At 35.0% G+C, this 21,473-nt stretch overlaps 1 protein-coding gene across 12 annotated transcripts in view; it reads right to left on the bottom strand.

Annotated features, from left to right (window-relative positions):
* The window catches only part of LOC106662528 (calmodulin-binding transcription activator 2), a 324,643-nt gene that overhangs the window by 246,736 nt on the left and 56,434 nt on the right, over window positions 1-21,473 (bottom strand). For all 12 annotated transcript variants that reach the window (XM_014386691.2, XM_024225686.1, XM_024225685.1 and 9 more), the window contains one exon: window positions 3,056-3,148. In XM_014386691.2, the coding sequence (XP_014242177.1) occupies window positions 3,056-3,095 (40 nt within the window). In that variant the 5' untranslated portion in view covers window positions 3,096-3,148. The remainder of the gene's footprint in view (window positions 1-3,055; window positions 3,149-21,473) is intronic.

Genomic DNA, 21,473 nt, shown 5'->3' on the forward strand with positions numbered 1-21,473 from the left:
AAGAAATGAGGACAATTTCGATAATTTTATTTAAATGAGCCTAGGTGAGAAGTAGTAGATTAAAAAGTGAAAACAAAGAATACTTTAGAAGCTTGGAAGGAACACCAAGGTTTTTATACAGTGTTTAGAATTGTAAATATTCGTTGTAATATTATTCGAGGTTATTTTCTATTCCCGTTTTACTTTATGAAACCTTTTTCATAAGTAAAGTGACCTTTGCCACGAAGAAGTAGTAGTTTCACGGTGCAAGGTGACAATAGGACCGGTGCCAACGATAGTATGTGGATTCCACGGATTTTCGAGAAGAAAATGTGACGGGCTTTTCTTAGCGATACAAAACCTTCCAATTAGACAAATCACGGTACAAACTGTCTAAATTTCGTCACAGATTTTGACAAATCACATAGAAAGTAGTCTGACGGTTCAGAGGCCGGATAATAAGATCGGTGTAAGGTCGAGGAAAATGTTTTTTTACCACGGTTGTACGGTAGTAGTCTAAAGGGGCAAGGTCAGGAAAAATTGGACGGGTGCGGTAGATTCTACAGATTTAGGTATATTTTTGCTTTTGCGTTGGACAAACTGCGGCCAAGCATTTTCTTATCGAAAGAAAACAATCATGTTTACCAAATTATCATCTGTCCAAAATGTCACAGGTTTTGGAAATTCACTTGGATTTATAGGAACAACTGGCATGTTGCTAGACAAAGTTCTTGCTTAGAGAATATTTTTTATTCCTGCTTAACGTAATTTGATCACGTGAAGTCTTTTCTTTTAATGAAAAAGGTTTTATCACGAAGAGAAAGTAGTCTAACGGTGCAAAATCTGGACAATAGGATCCGACTTAAATAGTCCCGGGAAATAGTCCCTCGTAACACTGAAGAAAGTGCTACAAGGGACTATTTTTCCTGTCGAAACAAAACTTTCCATTTCACCAAATCACGTTACCACCTGTCCAAAATCTCGTCACGGGTTTTGACATGAAATGTAAATTTTCGAAGAAGTACAAGTAAAGTTCTCGGTACAAAGGATCGTAGTGCATATCTTCTCTCCCAGTTTTACTTCTTTCAGCCTAGTGTGAAAGCTTGGAAGGAATATCACGGTTTTTATAAAGTGCTTGTTAGAGTTGTAAATATGAGCACTAGTGCATGATGCAAAGTTCTTTAAACTGAAATGTTAAGCTTCGTGGTACTCTAGAGTTGAAAACCGAAGATGATCTAATACTGGTTTTGAAATATTTTTTACTTGTGAATATACTGTTTTCATTGCATTCTGTAGGAAAGTCTCAGTAGCGTACTCAATCCTAATTTGTTCTGTCTAGCGCTTGCATCCCATACAATTTATAGTTCAAATTATGATAAGATTGATCAAGTGCCACACAACGTTTGCGTTTATTAATTCTAACAGACTAACCTGTTATTAACTCATTAAAAATATTCATAAGCATATCGACCACAGTATGTTACCGTCATGGTATTACGCAATCCCACGACTTAAGATGTTGAAGTCCCAATAGATCTGACAGCACAAAACTGCAAGGCGGATTAGGAATGAGGAAAGATTTATAAGCTTGTACTGTAATATTGTCTGGTATGACCTGAAATGGCACAAACTCTATGTAATATGTAAAAAGTTTGACTCTTGTCCAAAAACACGTACAGAAGGTAGTGATGAACGCATTACAGTGATTACCCTTGGACAATAAACATTTATGAATCTGTAGAATGGAAAATGTAGGATAAGGATGATGAAAACAGGTGATAAAATCCCTAAATAAAGCAAATACAGGACCGAGATGTAACGTCTCTTCAACAGGCTTTAGGATGAAAATGGAAATGATTCGGAGGGGGCAATAAAAGAGGAGGAACTAACTCCGCTTAAAATAAAATATAAGCATTCAGTTTATGTCCGGTCAATAATTCAAAGCGATATTTTCGTTTTTTTCGAGTAAAAAGTTCATTGGAGCATGAAACGAGCCGAACACATATTATAAAAATATCCTTATAAATGGTTTTAGATTGAATGTGGTTTTTACATCAGTTCAGAAAAACTTTTATTAACTGAGAATGAACCAATCAAGAGTTGAAATTAAATATAATTATATTATTCAAATGATTTATTTTGTTGAAAGATAAAAAAAATAGAAAAATAAAAATATATATCCATATATACAGAGAATCAGTAACCATATTGAGACGCTCAAATGACTGCAATTAAAACAAAATATGCGCGAAAGAAGAAAAAAAGAAGGAAAACACGCAGAGGGCCGGCGATGATCTCAGCTGTTTGTCGGCCCATAAACTTCCCACTTTATTATTATATATGCATATTTTTCATTTCCTAAACCGTTACTTCAATGGAATGGATGGGACGTTTTTCTCTTAAAGAAATTGACTTTTACTACGAAGAGGTAGAAGTCTGGCGGTGTAATGTCAAGAAAAAGTGGACGACCTAGAAAATGGATTCCTTCTATTTAGGCTTTTTGCCTTGTACTTCAACAAAAGTGTCGTCAGAAATTTCTTTATCTACGCAAAACTTAAATATTCATCAAAGCCCCAGATCACCTACGTAAACTGAATGCCTGGCATTTTCTTATTGAAACAAAACTTTCATATTCGCCAAATTACCAGTCCAAAATTGCTTATATTTCACCGAAGAAACCAGCATGCTTACAAGCTAAGTTCATACTCCCAAATCTCGTTAGAACATCTTTTCTATTCCCATTTGTCTTCTTGAGATGCACAAAACAATCCCTCAAGGAATAAACCTTTCACGAGGAAGAGACATTGATTGTCTGACGGTACAAAGTCCGGACAATGGATTTAGTGCATAGAGCGGCCCCAAGCTTATTATTGGTTCACATAGTGTTTTATTATTTTAAAAAAATCCAACTTCATCAAAACCCCCTATCCCTATCCCAAATCACGATTTTGAAGAATCATTTTGGTTTATGGACGAAAATGCACGTTTTCCTTTACCTATCGTAGTAATATTACAAAATATTTGTAACGATTTTTTTTTTTTTTGTGCAAAGGTCAATTGAATAAAAGTCACTTACGAGTCTTTAAGTTGATGCACACAAGGGCGGAAGTAGCCATTGGTAGGTCACAGCCGTAACGAGGCCGCCACTGGGCACCCTGCTCCGCTCATCCTGGAAAAAAAGTGAAAAAAGAAATGAGGATAAATGTCTAAAAAGTCGATTTGGAAGCGATTTGGGGCAAAGGGGGTCAATTTAGCCTAGCCGCTAGGAGTAAATTGTTCAACTTTGCGTGTATCTATCGGTTCACTGGGGCCGAGTCCTTGGAAACTTTGGCCCGACAAGGACTGAACAAAATCTTATGAGTCCTATTTTTAAGTTGGAAGTTGTAATAATACACTTTATGTAGGAAATATGACAAATTACGTTTATGACACTGTTGATTTTTTTTATGCTTTAAAAACACACGTTTTTTCTTCGTTAATCCCGAACATTTTCGCCACATAATAGACAGAAAATAAAGTGTGCCTTAATAATTATTATTTCTTATTTATTCATGGTTTATTTATTATTTTTATATATTATTTTAACGTTCCATTCCAACCGTTCGGCAGTGAAAATTTTTCTAAAAGTTAATTCCTCTTTCACAAAACCAAGCATTTCTAAAATAATAAGTTTAAAATAAATCTAGTTCAATTTATAGCCTTTAGCGAAAAAAAAGTGTTGAAAAATATTTCCTTTTCATTTATATTTCTACGAGAACGTTTTGTGCTGAGAATCATTGGGCCAAGGGTAATCAAGATAAATGGAATCTACCCTGTATTTAAATTACACGTATCATCATCAAAAAAATAACCTAAATTACAGACAAATTGGATCTTTTTTCCTTTATTTATAGTAATAACAGCCAAATTAATCACATAAAACCTAGATGCAGTGATGTAATAATTAAAACTGGCCCCCTGAAGCTAAAATTGCAATGAAAAACACGATTAAAAAAATGGCAGCGTCAGTGGAAGGATCTCAAGAAGTTCACACGTAACAAAAGCACATCGATAATTGGCGCAGGAAAGGAAGGTAACCCTCCCATGATTAAGGATAGGCCAGCGAGGTTGACACTCGGACACTTACTTTTGGCCCTTCGAATATGCCCGGCATGTCGAGAAAGGTTGCCCGATGTGTCCCACCTATTCGTTGGTTCCATGTAGGGCTTAGGGAAGCCACCCGATATGAAAATTGTACTTGAGCAGAACAGCGAGTGTTTTCTTACCTATTCCGATTCTTGGAAACGAACAGTGTTGTTTTATTGTAAACATGTTATGGATATAAAATCTTACAAAACATAAGATAATACGGAAATGTTATTAGAGAAAAACCACACTACACCAGCAAGTAAATTGAACAAAATATTTTTATAAAAAACGCATTGGAAAAGAATCTTTTAACTCTTTAAAGAGTTAATTTCTTTTAATAATGAAAACTTCTATCATGTTTTTAATCAGCTCTAAAAGCCTTCTGGGAAAGCTTTTTACCATGTTTATCAAAACGCTCTTTGGTATGTTTTCCCAAGCTTGAATGATCTTTTCTTTAAGCTCACTGATACACTGGATTTCTAGCTTTTGGAGAACATAGCTACATTCCTAGCCAAAATTCCCCATAGATAATCTATGGAGTTAAGGCATGGGCTAAGCGCTGGCCACTCCAAAAGATTGAGCCCGTAATCCTCCAACTATTGTTTCATAGATTGGGATGTGTATATCAGTGCGTTGTCTTGTTGAAAAATTGGCTCTTCTTCTTCCATCAATGTAATAAATGGCAAAAGTTATTCTTCTAACTTTGTTAATATTAACAGCATTCGATTTGCCAATAATCAATGCGATTTGAGACTTGCCCATTTTACTGCAAACAACACATACACGATCCCAATGCTACCTTCGCGACGAGAATTTTTTCCTTAAGTCATACCAGTAATAATTGAAACCGTCAAAACCGTCAAAATTGAACTTTTTCCGTCACTAAAAATAACCCAAATTGGGCTTTCCTGAGTGTTCTCTCAAACTGCAAGAGGTATTTAATGTGATATTTTTTGAGATTAGGTTTTCTCTCAATTTAGCGATATTTTTAATACCTGATTTCCACTGCCCACTTCCTTATTAAGCTAGCATCACATTACCAGTTGAAACACCTCACAATTTTATCTAAAGAAGTACCTGTTCTGGCGATTTCACCCAAAACTGCACGTTTTATATGACGGACAAAATTTGGAGTTCTTTCATTTTTTTTCGTAAATTTCCGGACCTGAATTTAAAACGTTTTCAACAACAACCTGAAGGCGGTTTAACTCGCGAACGATTTGCTGCTTATTTTAAGTCGATTATTCGCTGTTGCTCGATTTCACTCAATTGGTTCCCACGCGGCATTATTTTTTAAAAAAATTAACGAAAGGAACACTGAAAAGGTAAACTGAAATGATATTTTTTCATTACGAATCGAGGAAGGCTAAGGCTAGCTATCTCTTAAGGATAATTATCCAAAGTTAAAAAATATATGTGGGTTCAAAATTTCATTGTTTTAGATATGGAATTAAATTATTGAGTTTATATTTTTTCACAAGACTATACGTGTATACTGCCTGTGCAGATTTGAGCTTATGTAAATCAGTAATCAATAATAACAAAAACTATAAAATGTAAGATAGTGCGATGCCAACTTGTTTTATTGTTCATATGTTGGATTTATTGAATTGATTCCAAAGAGATTTGATCAGAGCACTTTTAACTTCCTATTGGATTAAATTGATTCGAAATGTTCACAGTTACAACAAAAAGTTAATTATTTAATTTTAATAACCACAACAGGGTGGGCGTCGGTGGCCGCAACGGTTTAGGCGTTGACACGGCGCTCATCACTGTAAGGTAAAGGTCCTGAATTTGAATCCAGCGGCCCTGTATTCGAACCCGACATACTTACAAATGGGCTTTTTTTTCAAAACACCTGCACTCTGAGCGTTTATATGACCTCTGCTGATGCGACCCCTCGTTAAAATAAATTTTAAAAAATAACCACAACGATTCAAAATAATATTTACTTCATTATTCATTTATATGATATGTAATTCAAATGCATTTTGACAAAAGTTAAATAGTTCACATTTTAATTAACGAATTGACTGGCATGGCAAAGTTCGGTTGACATTTCTCACTACATCTTTGCAAGAATAATTTGTATCAATTATGTTATTATGTTTTTATCTCGACGACAGTGGAATTAATTAAAACAGAAAGGAACATTTTTACAACCATCACTCATGATAAGTAGAACTAGACCTTCCGTAAATAACGAATGGTTATTTCAAATGACTGGATAATCTTTCAAAATTTTTACATTCCAATAAATTTTAAGCGTGTTTTTCTAATGAATAATGGGATATTTTAAAAATAAACCTAAGACCAAAATATGTAACAGGAAAAGTCGAAAATATTGGTTTTATTAAAATAATAATAATATATAGGGTTGGTGTAAAATAAAATACATAGCAATGTGTAGAGATTAGTGACCGTTAATCGATAGTTATTCAGATATCGTGAGATGCGGTTTGGTGTGATGTAGGTTTCAGAAAAACATTTTCTTTATCGTGCCAATGTTTCGATCTTTTATTGAGATCATCTTCAGGGCCTGGGATTTACAAACAATGTTTACATTTAACAAATACATTTAGGATGTGGATAAGTGAATTTATACAATGCAAAATATATTTTATATTCAAACAATGTATTTCTACTCACTCAAAGTGTTTGTCTTCTGTGTAATTGTGCCATCCTTGCCTGTCGTGTTGAGAGTGCCAGTGAGATTTTGCTGTTTTATGTTTATATATGTTTGGTTTTGAAGGGGTGGGGAAGGAAGTCGGTATATAAAAGACAATTTTGTGTAAGGCAATAATAAAATATTACATACAGAACAAAACAAATATAAACTTTGTACATACTTGAACAAAAAAAGAAACTATAATTTCTTAAAAATGGTTTATATCAACAGAGATAAACACAGCATCAATTACAGATAAATGTAAACTCAGTCGCAGCTACGCCAATATCATTAATCAAATACAATATAGATAACATACATATATCATTACATTACATTCCACACATCAAATACTTTTCACATAGTCTAATTTTCCAACAATTTAGCTTTCCTTTTCCTATTTATCCCCTTTCTATATAATCCTTTAAGTATAATCTGGCCGAACTATCACCAACACATTATTCCCCTTTGTCGGCTTTTTTCACTTCAAAGAAGCCTACGCCTTACACAAAATTGTCTTTTATATACCCAATTCCTTCCCCACCCTTTCAAAACCAGACATATATAAACATAAAACAGCAAAATCTCACTGGCACTCTCAACAAGACAGGCAAGGATGGCACAATTACACAGAAGACAAACACTTTGAGTGAGTAGAAATACATTGTTTGAATATAAAATATATTTTGCATTGTATAAATTTACTTTTCCACATCCTAAATGTATTTGTTAAATGTAAACATTGTAAATCCCAGGCCCTGAAGATGATCTCAATAAAAGATCGAAACGTTGGCACGATATAGAAAATGTTTTTCTGAAACTTACATCACACCAGACCGAATCTCACGATATCTGAATAACTAAAATACATAGCTGTGACACTAAACAAACTTTCCTTGAGTGTATTCCGTAAACAAGAAGACTTATTAACATGAAGTAGCTACCAAAAGGATTTAGTTCGATTTTCTTTCACTGGTACTTCTCCCATTGTCAAATTGAAAAATTGCATTGGTATCAATGTTGGTTTAAAATATCAAAAAAAATCCTTTTTACTATTCTAAAACTACATCCTCTTCTTGTGCCAGGTAAATAACTTTGTCTTTAATCTAAAATCCCACTTTGTGCCCACCCTGAAAGCAATCTACAAAAAACACACTACTTTTTCACAATTTTACCTTTTTGTACGTAATTAACATCCTTTACTGGCTTTTTCCAGTGAATTACGTTTTTGTAACTTCCCGGTGGAAAACATTTCTAATTTAAAAAAAGTTGCCTAGGCGACTCTGTTAGAAAAATAAATTAAGTTCTTATGGAAAATTGCTTTACAATTTTTCCCTTCTCCTTTAAAAATGAATTATTTAACTTTCAATTATATTAGACAAAATAATTTTTAGATAAATTAAGCATCAATATGTTAGTGGTTAAAGGTTCTAATAATTTAGATATTTAATTGAGCTTTTCACTTGAAAATTCTTTAAAAATTAAAATTTGGACTTCCAGTTCCTACCTCGAATCCATTACGACAATATATAAACTCGCTATGGCTACCCTCTACGAAAGTCACGAAAACCTACCCATTATATTCCCCAATATGTATAATAAAACCTGGGTCAGATCAAGATCACCCTTCGTCTGTTTTCACTCCATACTATTGTGACTTTAACACAGCATTCACACCAAATCTCCGATCTCCGGGTTAAGAGTAATCGACATAATATGCTCCAACCTAAAAACAAACATTATTGCTTAGCACCTATTCGCTGGATAAAGCTTAGCCAGAGAAGAAACAGGCCCATCAAGGCTTGCTTTCCGCCAGGGAATATCCTAGGTCCGATCCTTTCCACACCGATGATGTGCTTAATATACAAATCACAATCTTGAGATCCGCATCCTCCCCTCACTCTGATTACATCCAAGAAGGAAAAACAGCCAAGAAAGCCTAGAACTAATTAATGGCTGGCACATTAAACATTATTAATAAAACGTCGTTGTGGGAAGAGGGAATCGCACTATCCAATCGAATCCGTTACAAGGGTTTTTCCTGGTGAGTAGTTTAGGAACTCACACCGCAATTTCTTTCGAATTAACTAAATAATATCTTCCCGGGAATAGCTCGGTTGGTGCCCTCAAAAGTGAATAATCTTTAGAAGAAATTAACTCAAAATTGGTCTTCCGGTCCTAAATTTCGCCCGCCCTTTGAGTCAATCGAGCGTCTTTCTCGGCGTGGGGTCAATTCCAGGCCCTTCCCAGGGCGGATGTTGTTGGTCGTGCCATAGCCTCTCTCCCGATCAATGTGGATGCAAGCTATCCCCAGCGACGGACGGAGGACTATTAAGGACAGGGGAAGGATTATCTTGGGAAGCTGTATCCCCAATTACCTGAGCTTGATTCAGGTAGTTCAGACATAGAACCCCTAGCCCCTACGACGACTGCTTCCACCTCAAAATAAAGCTTCTGGTATGCCGCCATGAACGCAATGCTCTGTAGTTCGCTACTTCCCATCCACCTACTGGTCTAGGACACCACGAGATTCATAACGCCACAACAACGTCTAGGATAGTCACCGTCCTCGTCCAAGGCCACATTCGGCCTGAGCCTATTTCCGTCAGAAAGCGTTACTGGGGTTTTGGCCTCGATCGGATACCCCGAACCGCGGAGGCCGGCAATGAGGACTTGTAGAGATTCATCATGCATCCTTATGATTTTATTGTGATTCTTCAAGCAAGTCGATAATATATGAGAGAGCGCTTCCGCGCCACCACAAAAAGACAAGAACTCAACCGAAGGTACGGACAACTCTAACGCCTCCTTGGACCTAAATTCGAATTAAGTATACGCAATAAACTAACAATATACAAAAACACTCATCAGACCGATTTGGACTTACGAAGTCGATCTGTGGGCTCTGCCAAACCTTCCAACATCCAAAGAATTTTCCTTTTCATCAAAACTCCTCCATCGTACCCTCGAACCTCCCATCTACGTTACTAATCAAACCATCCACATAAACTTAGACATTCGTAACGAACTTGATCCATATAAAATTCAATAATTTGAACATCACCTAATTAGCACAAGCTCTCTCTTTACCGTCTCCCTCTAAAAAGACAGTGGACTCGAGATCCTGACATGGTTCCTGCCGGATCTTGATATCATTGTTCACCAAATTGCCATTGTATTTATTTAGTACCGATAGCAATTAAGAATTAAAAAATTGACTTGGGTAAAGAATATGGTTCCAAAGGATATAAGCGGGGAGAGGAACTTCGCCAAGGGGGTTTTTCTGTTATTTACACACAGTACTTTTTTTTATATTTCTTTAATGTAAGTGTATATTGTATTGTTATCCTGTGTAATACCGCTTCTTCTTCGGCGTGAGGGCTTTGAACGAAAAATATCCGGCCGTTTTTGGTTAATTTGATATTGATGGCACATTAAGACAATTTAATTTACAATCATTCTTTTCATGCAGATTTTTACCTGAAATATCTCTATGTAAATCATAAATAATATTTTAAACAATAACACTTTAATTTCCTTAACGCATTTACGTTTATAGAGTATTATAAAGTTTGTGATGCTCGGTAAAATTATATTTTTGAATAACTTCGTTTAAAAACCAACGTTAGTGTGAAATAATACACACTGTTCTCACCAATTTTATATTTTATCAAAAGAAAATGTCGGTAACCTCAATAAAGTAAACACTGGAGCACTTAAATATATATAGCATTTAACAGCACACTTCTTTTATGATATAAAACATCTTTCACTCTGGTTTTAGATCCGCGGATAATTTTTAATTAATTTTCGCGTCGATAAATAGCAATTAAGTTTGGTTCGACACGGTATCTCGCAATCAGACGCCTTTCTCTTTAAATACGGTTTAATAGCTAATCTGAAAATTGGTTGGGTGGAAGACTTTTTCTCAAATTATCCGAGTTTTTCAAAATTTAAGTTCGCCCAGATGGATCGGATGATAGTCTTATAAATTTTGAGTATATTTTCCCATATTTACTTTTTTTTCTTGGTAGTCAGTTTAATAAATTTATTAGCGGACCTGCGCGAATACGGAACGTTATCACTTTATTAGTAAAAGTCACCTGGTTGCAATGGTAAATAAATGATAAAATTTGAACGGGAAGATAAACGGCTCACCTGGCCGGATCGGGCGAACACCCCGAAGACAGGCGAAAACTATCCAATGGAATGGTCTGAAGTTCGTGAGCAGGCTTGGCTCGTCCAATATGGCGCTATTGCCAACATAACGTGACAACCGTCGAATCTCGCTCGATTCGGTCTGAGTCTAAAAGCATTACGGAAATTGCCCGACCAGAGAGGAGGATCAACTGACTCTCAGGCCAAGTACGAAAAATCTCCATTAAGGGTAATTGGACTTCGGGACCAAATGCGACAATTAATCGATTTAAAGAGAGTTTCTGTTTAATTCGGAAGAAAAAAGAAGATTCTGACATGTTCAATTCTATTCCTAAATACACAAAACACCGACACGTCCCGGGGGAAGAAGTTTTATATTATAAAGAAAAACGTATATATTCCTGTCGAAGCGGAAAAGAATTATCTTTTTATTAAGATTTACGACATTTCACCCCGATAAAATACCCTATTCTGACCCTGTTCCTCTCGCACTTTAGGTTTTTTAAATAAAACAGTTTGTTAAATTATACTGATTCAAAGCAACTTCTAAACTGTAATCAACTACTTTTTTAAGATAAAGGTTGTTGAAGTTTAAAACCTAAGATAATGATTCTGATGATGATTAGAAAATTTATAGGATATTTTATCCATAATCTCTAGTATATGGCGATACTGAAGATATTTTAATGATGAAAAGATGGATTTTAACTTATCTGCTTAAATAGAGTGTTCTTATGCTGATAAATAATCGGAAACGATATATTGCTTGCAAAAATTTCTAATAGGAAAACTGGCTTGTGTCAACGAGTTCTCTATTCCTGTAAGTTGTTGGCTAAGTAAATCGACGACATTTTTATCTCCATCTACTTCAAATAAGTTTGCAAAGCTCGAATAAAACAGGGTTTTTACGACGGAACATCTTGGTCGCCGAATGGAAAAGGGGGATGCGGTTCGTGATCACGCAGAGCCTTGGCTCTGGTAAAAGTAAGGTGGAACGGATCCCGGGGGTCGGGGGATATACACAGGGTTACTTAACGTTTTCTGCGATTTATCATCTTTTTTTCCAAATAACATTTTCGAAAACGTTTTCTTTTCGAGGATCGTCACTTAGTCGTGCCGTCCCGAAAAGAGGATTGTTGATAACTACTTTCGCAGGAAATTTATATGGTGGCGGGGAATGGGCGTTTTAAGCCTTGTTTGTTTGGTTCGCTTTCCGGCCTCGAAACTTCACCCAACGAGAACAAAAGAGTCGGGGAAACTTCTCGCTGGAATTATAACACGGCTGATTGTGTTTTATTCGGTGGAAGTGGTGGAAACTCGACCGCAAAATCGCGGAAACGACTCTCCGCAAAACGGCTCATCTTTTGACCATTTATCGACTAATTAAACACATCATCTGTTCATTTTTCTTATAATGATATTCACATCGGGTTGGGGTAATGCAATTAAAATAAATTAATGCAGGTTTTGCAACTATGTTTTATTTTCGCAGGTGATTGTCATGTAAAAAAGGTAAATCCTCAAATCTAATTTATAATAAATACTTTCAACTGTTATCTTTTATACAAAACAGTTTAGTTTATGTGTAGTACTTAGTGAACTTCAATTTATGATTATTTAGAGGTCGTCAGATGCGTTCTGATGTGACGTAGGTTTTAGAAAAACATTTTCTTTATCGAGCCAACGTTTCGATTTTTATTGAGATCATCTTCAGGGCCTGGGATTTACAAACATTGTTCAAATTATACAAATACATGTAAAATGTCAATAAATTTTTACAATGATGTACAAAATATGGAAATTTGAGATTTAATCAAAGTATTTGTACTCACCCAAAGTGTGTTTTCTGTACAGATGTGTCACGGTTGTGTGTCGCGTTGAGAGTGTTAGTGATATATAAATGGTTTTTTTTTACATATGTTTGATTTTGAAGGAGTGGAGTAGGGAAGGAACTAGGGACAGAAATTTATTTTTCCATGTCGGAGTCGGGTTCTTTGAGGAGAAAGGGACCGACAATGTTAAAAGGGGAAATGGTTTGTCGTTCGGGCCAAGTTAGCCTTTTAGGATTATTATAGACGGGATTATTAGAGAAAGGAGAGATAATTGTTGGGCATTTAGACTATAGAACTGTTTGATGTGTAGTTGTAATGATTATTTTATATGTTGTATTATATGTTTTGGGTGTTATATGTAGAATCTGATTTATGTCATTTGCGGCTGAGTTTACATGTGTCTGTTCTGTAATTGATGCTGTGTTTATCTCTGGTGATATAAATCATTTCTAAAAAGTTACGTTTGTTTATTTTGTTCAGTGTGTAATATTTTTGGTTTGCTGAAGTCGAAATTGTGTTGTTGTTCAAAATGGTGGGTAGCCAGTGCTGTAGGATTTTGTATGGGTTTTTTGCAATCATAGATATGTTGTTTTCATTCATAGAAATGCATTCATAGAATAGTTGGCACGATAAAGAATATGTTTTTCTACACCTACATCACACCAGACCGCGTCTCACGATCTCTAAATAATCATTTTAGTTTATATTGAATTTTATAAGAGTGAGAATCCGCAAAATTAAATATGTCCAAACTAGATTTTTGCCAAATTTGTTTGTACGAATTAATTAACTTAGGCAAAATGCGGTCCAAACCGCGCGCAACATCAATACAGTTTGGGGGGAGGGAAGCATTAGCGAATACAAGGTGCACCGATCACAATCAGATTTTGTGTTGGTGATTTCGATCTCGAAGACAGGGAAGGTCCGCGGTAGGTCTTCCGTTGTGGACGACACCAACTCAATATGTTGAATGTAGAAAATTCAGGCACGACAACACGAGAAATTGCGGAAGAGCTAAGTGTTGACCACTCAGCCGTTGGTCGTCATCTGGAACAAATTGGTTAAAGAAGCTCGACTAGTTGGGTATCGCACGACTAGCCGAAACCCAAAGAAATGGACGTTTTGAAATATGCACGTCTCTTCTGTTCCGACACCAAAATGATCTATTGCTCGATCAAATCATCAAGTGCGATAAAAAATGAATTCTGTACGATAATAGAAGGCCAGTGGTTGGACAAGGATGAAGAGCCAAAACACTTCCCAAATGTGTGGTGATTAGTGACCGTTAGTCGATATTTATTTAGAAATCATGATATGCGGTCTGGTGTGATGTAGGTTTCAGAAAAACATTTTCTTTATCGTGCCAACGTTTCGATCTTTATTGAGCCCTGAAGATGATCTCAATAAAGATCGAAACGTTGGCACGATAAAGAAAATGTTTTTCTGAAACCTACATCACACAAGACCGCATCTCACGATTTCTAAATAAACACTTCCCAAAATCAAATCTGCAACCAAAAAAGTTATGGTGACTATTTGATTGATGGTGTACTGCTGGGGTTGTTCATTATAATTTCCTGAATTACGGTGAAACGATCACAGAAGAGAAATATTGCCAAGAAATGGACAAAATGCACGGGAAAGTGCAACGTCTTTGTCCAGCACTGGTAAACCATAAGGGCCCGATTCTTCTTCACGATAACGCCACGAAAATTTGGTATGAAACTTTATCGATCCTCCATATTCACCCCTTTTTAAAAATTTTTAAAGGATGCGGTGAAGCCGAAAACGCCTTCCAAGCTTTACTGTGAGTCGAAATGAAGATTTTTATGTCAGAGGAATAAAAGCGTTTAGAAGTACTTTTGACTGCCTTTTCAAAACCTGCATTATTTTTCCACCAACCCAATAAATATGAAAACTCTTGCGAACTGTGCTAAACATATTTTTATTTTAAAAAGGACCACGGATGAGCCCAATTAAATAGAAATCCCTTACAAGGGGAGACATGAATACAAATTTTTCTGAAAATAATATTTTTTTAATATTCTTATATTTTTCATAAACTTTTTTTTAATATACCTCATAAAATCGTTGCCATGACGAATGCAAGCAGTGATCAACACAAGAAGAGAAAATACTCCGTACTGTATTGACTATTTTTTAAATTATTTTATTAGCAAACTTATATTTTATATATATATATGTATATACATAATTATATATATAAAAATGAGATCCACATTTTTCCCTCTCAGTGAGTGTAGATGTCCGTACTGTTTTATAAATATAGATAAATATAGCACGCTTCATTTTCCTTTTTTTCTTAATCAAATTTAATCACGTGGCATCAACATCACAACTTCCTCTGTTTTTTCCTCGAAGCCTTTTATTGTTGTTGTTCTCTTTAACAGTTAATTTATTGTGTAACAGGTTCTTTTTCCTTTGTTTTTAATCTGATTCAGGAAGTACTTCGTTTCTTTTCTGTTTTCGGTGGGACCTTTGAAAAATCATTCTGTACAAATATATCTGTATCTTTCAGGTTTTCTTTGTTTTTTAGGGTCTGAATTTTCTGACGACTTATTGTTACTTACACACACANCACACACACACACACACACACACACACACACACACACACACACACACACACACACACACACACTTCTTCTTTCTTGATTTCTACCACTAAAGTATATTTAATTATTATATTTTATAGTTATTATGTTATATTAGTCCTTTTCCAAATTTTTCCAATAATAGTTCATCCAAGTTTTCATTTTTAACTTCTATACATCTTCTATTAATAAAACACCCTTTGTCAGTAATGACAGGTTATAGAATTTAATTTTTTTATATTATTTATTAACACATTTATTTTTTTACACTAATCAACTCTGATGAATGAATTGCTTGCACCCAAATTTTGTGCAACTTGAAGTTAATTAGTTTCTTTGTATTTTTTGTCTTAAAAATAACATAAATATCAACTCGACATTTACTCTAAAATGGCTGCAACAGGTCTCATTTTTAATTAATGTTGTAGCACTTAAAAAATGAAGTCATGATCAAATGCTATGAACACTATCCAGATTATTCCCACATTGAAACAATATTTTCTAAACCTTGCAAATGATAGCCAACGCACGAGATTCCTGCTCCTCCTTCCAGGAACATTGAATTTGCAAGTCTGGTGTTCTTAAGTTTTTGACAATATTCGTTCATTCTGTTAAATTATTGCCAAACCTGGTCGTTAAGCTATGTCAAATGGCAAGGGATCGTTTCAAAAGTAATTCCCGGTTAGCCCCGAGGCAAGAAAACTTCGGCCGTGATTTTCAAGCAATCTACGATTTCTACAGATATTGTGTCACATAATTCAACGGTTGAAGGTATAACGGGGATACTTTAGCGGCTGAAACTTTGTCAAACTGCGATTTTTCTTATTCTAAACGAAATTTATTATCGTCTTCATGCTGTGGCGGTTATGAAAATGTCAAAATAGAGAAAGATCCATGTCAAAATTGTTAACGGATTACATACATGTTATAGATCCTGTTATAAACCTGGAGATCATCGCAAAATCGATTTCAGATTTCAACCTAATATCGAACTTTTTCAGTCATAAATTATGTATTTAAATATCTACGATAGCATATACAATGCTCCGACTACCCGTTGTGTGATGCGGTGGTCTGCGGTGTGTGAATTTTAATTTGGTAGTTGGTAAGTGAATTTGTTCCTGCGGGAGGTGATATTACTTTACAGTTGCTCATAAAGTGTTGAAATTCGGGTATTTACCAGAATTTTTTCTTTAGTTAAAGAACACAAAAATACTGGGTTTGTAAACCATGAGGCAAGCGAACAAATTGTAATGAAGGTATGTGGTATCTTTTATTCAGACACTGCGGAATGGGACAATAATAAAAAATAATATTCAGCATATCATTGCTGCGCAGTGGAAATAATACAAATAAAACAAAATCCGAATTACCAAAAAAAATTATATTCCTTTCTAAAAAATAAACAAACAAATTCAATTTTTCGAAATAAAATATAAAAAAATCTAAATCAAAATAATCATACAAAAAGGAATTAAAATATTTTCTTTTGCCAACCTGTTAACGTTAGATTACGAAATAGACGCTAGGATTGCCTTCAATCTACTACTCGTTATGGCGAAAGCAGCGCTAGTTTTTCTAACTATTTGTTTGGCAAATAAACTATTTACATTTTTATGTAATACAAATCGAAATAACAAAATTTTCTTGACTCAACAATTTAAACAAATACAAAATAAGAATTTTTCTAAATAAATTATTGTTTGTTTGATAATAAAATAACATTTGCTTCATTGTTAATAATAATAATTTAACTTGAAAATTACAACATAAAAAAATAAACAAAAAGTCAATTAAATAAAAATTGTCGTGCTTTTCATGACAAAATCACTCGCAATAACAACTCAACGGAAGAAAGAGTAAACTTAACAACAGAAATAAATTAAAAACTCTAACTAGTATATTTAAAAGACAAACTCCAGTCAAGTACCACCTTGAAAAAAATGGGACTATCAACATATGAACAATTATGTCTAAAAGAGACTGAGGCAACAGAAAATGCTATGAAATTGCCATGCAGGAGCTAGGAAATGTCTATGGAACCTGAGAAAGTCACTCGATACCATACCCTGGAGAAGAATGCTGTACTTTATTAAAACCGAAAATCGTTAAAGATTGAACACAATAGACAAAGTGTAAAAGAGAAAAATGACTCCAAAAAGGAAAAAATATCTGCGAAAAGTATAATTTGGCTAGCAATATTCTGGCTAGTAGAAAAATATAATTGGACTTAGCAACTCAGCGAGGAAGCTACAATAAATTCGTTAAAATATTTCCTACCAAGAAACGAAGTTGTATTCTTTTTTTAGCCTAAAAACCCTTGAATGCAACTTTTTGATAAATTCAAAAAATAATTCATTCTCTTCGGGGTTTTTTTCTGAAATTACACAAAAGTGTGATAAATTTGAAATTTTACTAGGTTCAAAACTTTATAAACTACTCACAATGGTTCTTAACTTGAGCATCATAAATAAATTAGAACGGTAGGTACAAAATTAGAGGAGTTTTTAACCTGATGTATCTCACTTATATTGAAAGAACGAACATTTCAATTTTCAACCCTTGTAAGAACGTTTAATTTGGCTAATTTCTAGAGGAGATATGAAGTTTTAAGTAGAACATCGAACATCGGGGAAAATAAATTTCCTCCGGCTAGGCTAATTTTTGTTTAAAAAAACGACTTTAGAGAGAAGTCATACGGATCAGAAATGTTTTTTGCAACAAAACATTTTCGGTTTGTTTTACCCGAATGTTATTTTGTGTTATGTAATTTTTTAAATCTTACACGATCAATAAATTATCATGAATAATTAAAAAATATATGCACAAGAAAGGTTGGATAGCAAGTTATTTAAATTACTTTTTAAAATATTTCTTGGCTCCTAGGCCCATCTCATTCTCCAACTTATCGATTCTCTGTTACATTACGAAAAAAGCAACATGGTCGATAGGCGGGCAGATAGATTATAGGCAAGGGTCAAGATTTTTTGATAGTTTTTTTATCCAACTCCTTCCGTTCTCTCATCTCCGAATGCAAGCCCTAAAATCGTTGACCCGAGGAAATTCTTGAAAAACAATTACCGTGAGTTGTTTCTTTATGCGTTTTACGTCCCATAGCGGGTAAGCTTATTCAAAAATGACCCCGGCCGGTCCAATTAAACGGGCATAATTCATTCAAAAGATAAAGAGGGATTTGCACCCTAGGATGAGCCCTAATTGGAACTTTAAATCGTTTATAACATTCGGATTTATGACGGGCAGATCCATGGCAGATGTGGTTAATAAAGTACAAACTTAAACCTCGTGAAAAAAAGGCAGAGGGTTACTCGTGTTTAATTTTCAAACAGGGAAGATTACTCGTTTACATTTCAACACCAATGACAGGCCGGGGAAAGTAATCAAACACACGTTCGAACATTAATATCCCATGGATTATTAATTTTTGACTAGCAAACAATAGCTAGCTAAACAATCATTAGATGCTCAAGCACGGATTTTTCCTTTACACTAATTTAAATAACAATAAACTTTAATTAAACAAGTCGGAACTATATTTTGATAAAAGGACACATGACATTAAAAAGGAAAGTGAAAGCACACCATTATGAAGGACTTGAACCTACTTTTGATTCTCCAGTTAGAATGTTATTTTTAAATGGGGTTATCCCTGTTGGAGGCAGGATAAAGCAGACCAACCCGAAGGCTCGAGTAACCAGAAATGGCCGAGACACTAAAGAGAGGACCCATTTCAGTTACGACTGTTGAGGCATCTTTTTTTAGATGAAGTTGACCACTCATCCTCCATGCTACCAAAAAAAAGACTTGCCATTTGATTTTGTGCACAATTTTTTATAAGATTAATTTTTAATTAGGATTATCCCGGCCTTTGGATAGGATTTGGGTTAAGATAAACTAATCCGTCCAACCCGAAGGCTTTAGCAACCAGGGCTGGCTGAGGTACAAGAAAGAGGGGATACATTTTTGATTGATTCTGTTAAGGCCACCCATGCGTATAATAATCATTTTTTATTTACTTGTGAAAAGCCCGATTCGGTTATTTGTTGTTTTGTTCAATTATTTTGGGTTTGTTCGGCTTTTTTTCTTTCTTCCTCAATTAACGACTTGCTCTTTGTGAAGAAGATCCTCATATAAAAATTGTCATATAACCAAAACAAATAGACTGACATATACCGACGAATATGAAAGTATACATCATTTAATGTGCTAGTAACATCTAGTGTTTTTGAGCAGATATAACTGCAATAATCATTCAATTTTTAAAAATTATATATTGTTGAATGGGTCAGATTTGCCACGCTGCTTCATTACGCCAATGCATCTGCCATTGTGTTAAACTGATCAAATGGTAGTGAATTTAATCTCTTTGGTTTTGTTTTCAACTTATTATTTCCAATATGAGTCTTGGAGTTATTAATACTTCATGCGCAACCGTTATAAATCATCCGATCGGAGGACCAAATACATTTAGCATATTTTATTGACTCAGTGCGCAAGAAGGCTAATTTTTTAAACAAATCTGGCAAAACAAAGCAGCTAGGGAAGGCGAACCAGCATGATAGAAATCGACCAAACTGGATTCATCATCCCGCAGACATCAAAAAGAAATTTCACAATTTTTTATATATGCACTTTTAATATAAACTTTTACTCCTCAAAAGTCGTTAATTATCAAGTAGAGTTATTAAGTAAAAAGTCTCCAAGCTCCGAAAAAAAACCGAATCTGCAAGGGTAGGCAGACTAAAATGACAAAAAAATTACCAAACTACAGGGTCCTCACTTTGCAGTCCCTAAGAACAAATCCTGCAATTTATTGTATTAACGTTTGATGGGGTAAAAACAGAAGTTACGGAACATCGCATTTCTTAATTGTTAGCTCTATTTTAATATATATTTAACAAGTATTAAAATACTTTAACTCAAGGTATAAAAATGGTAGTGAAACAAGAATTACCTCATTAAATCGTCCAGCCGGTTCAATTTAGGAAGGAAGAATTTAATTAAAACAGATCCTTCAAGCTAGAGCTTCCTAAGGCTAGAAAAATGAATTCATCGAAGGATCATAAAAAGGCAGGCCGTTTTAAAATAATAGAGCCACCGTTCGAGGGTAAAGGGGGATGTCCTTTTTTTGAAAATGTAAATTCGGCTGATTTATGAACGTAGCGTATCGGTTCGAGGGAGTTTAAACAAAAACGGAGGCATTTGTTACAAGGCTTACGGTCACGTAACATGGCAAAAAACGGCCCGCGGTATAATTCGCGATTAAAATATCTATCATTTGTCAGAGGGGAAGACTTTTTTCCGGCTTCTTCAGATCGGCCTCGACCACATTTCACTACCATCCTTACACCGAAAACGGTTGAAACACGCGAAGCGCAGTATATCAACTGGCATGCTGTTGCGAAAACCACCGTTTGAGAGTAGGGTTTTTGTAGAAAAGAAAACTTAGCCTTGGCAATTATTATTTACACTCTACTGCAGAGAAATCCGTGTCGTGGACGTATAATTGCGGATGAACGATTTACGATTTATAAGTTTCATGACTGACTCAAAGTTCACAAGCTGGCATCGTTTTTTCGCTGCACACCCTATACATTCCATACGTACCGTAATCTAATCGAATTTAAATGATTTTAATCCGTGTTGGTCAAACAATGTCAACCCGCATTGCCCACCAGCAAAACTTCAGGATTGGAAAAATGAGACTTAAGTTACTACGCCAACCACAATTTATTCACTGTAGGACAATTTATTTTATCCTACTTAAAGCATGACGTGTGGGAGAAGCAATGGCACTCACTACTTTCGAAAAAAGTGTTTATTAAAATGCTATACATATAGGACTTCCTCTCCGTCTGCCCATGATCACAAATCCTGCTTATAACCAAATATCTCCTCACGCTTGCAGGCAAGACTATCACAAATATAATTATTTATGAGATACTGATGTACTCGTTGAAAAGAGATTCATCAGTCAAATATGATAAGGCATATTAACAAGTACATTCCGTTCGCGTCATAAGTGAGTTGTTTGACCAGGCGGATGGCACAAAGTTGGGATCATACGTGAGT

The sequence above is a fragment of the Cimex lectularius genome, unplaced genomic scaffold (assembly GCF_000648675.2).
Source record: "Cimex lectularius strain Harlan isolate CLEC.00 unplaced genomic scaffold, Clec_2.1 scaffold33, whole genome shotgun sequence".
In the NCBI taxonomy this organism is placed as follows: Eukaryota; Metazoa; Arthropoda; class Insecta; order Hemiptera; family Cimicidae; genus Cimex; species Cimex lectularius.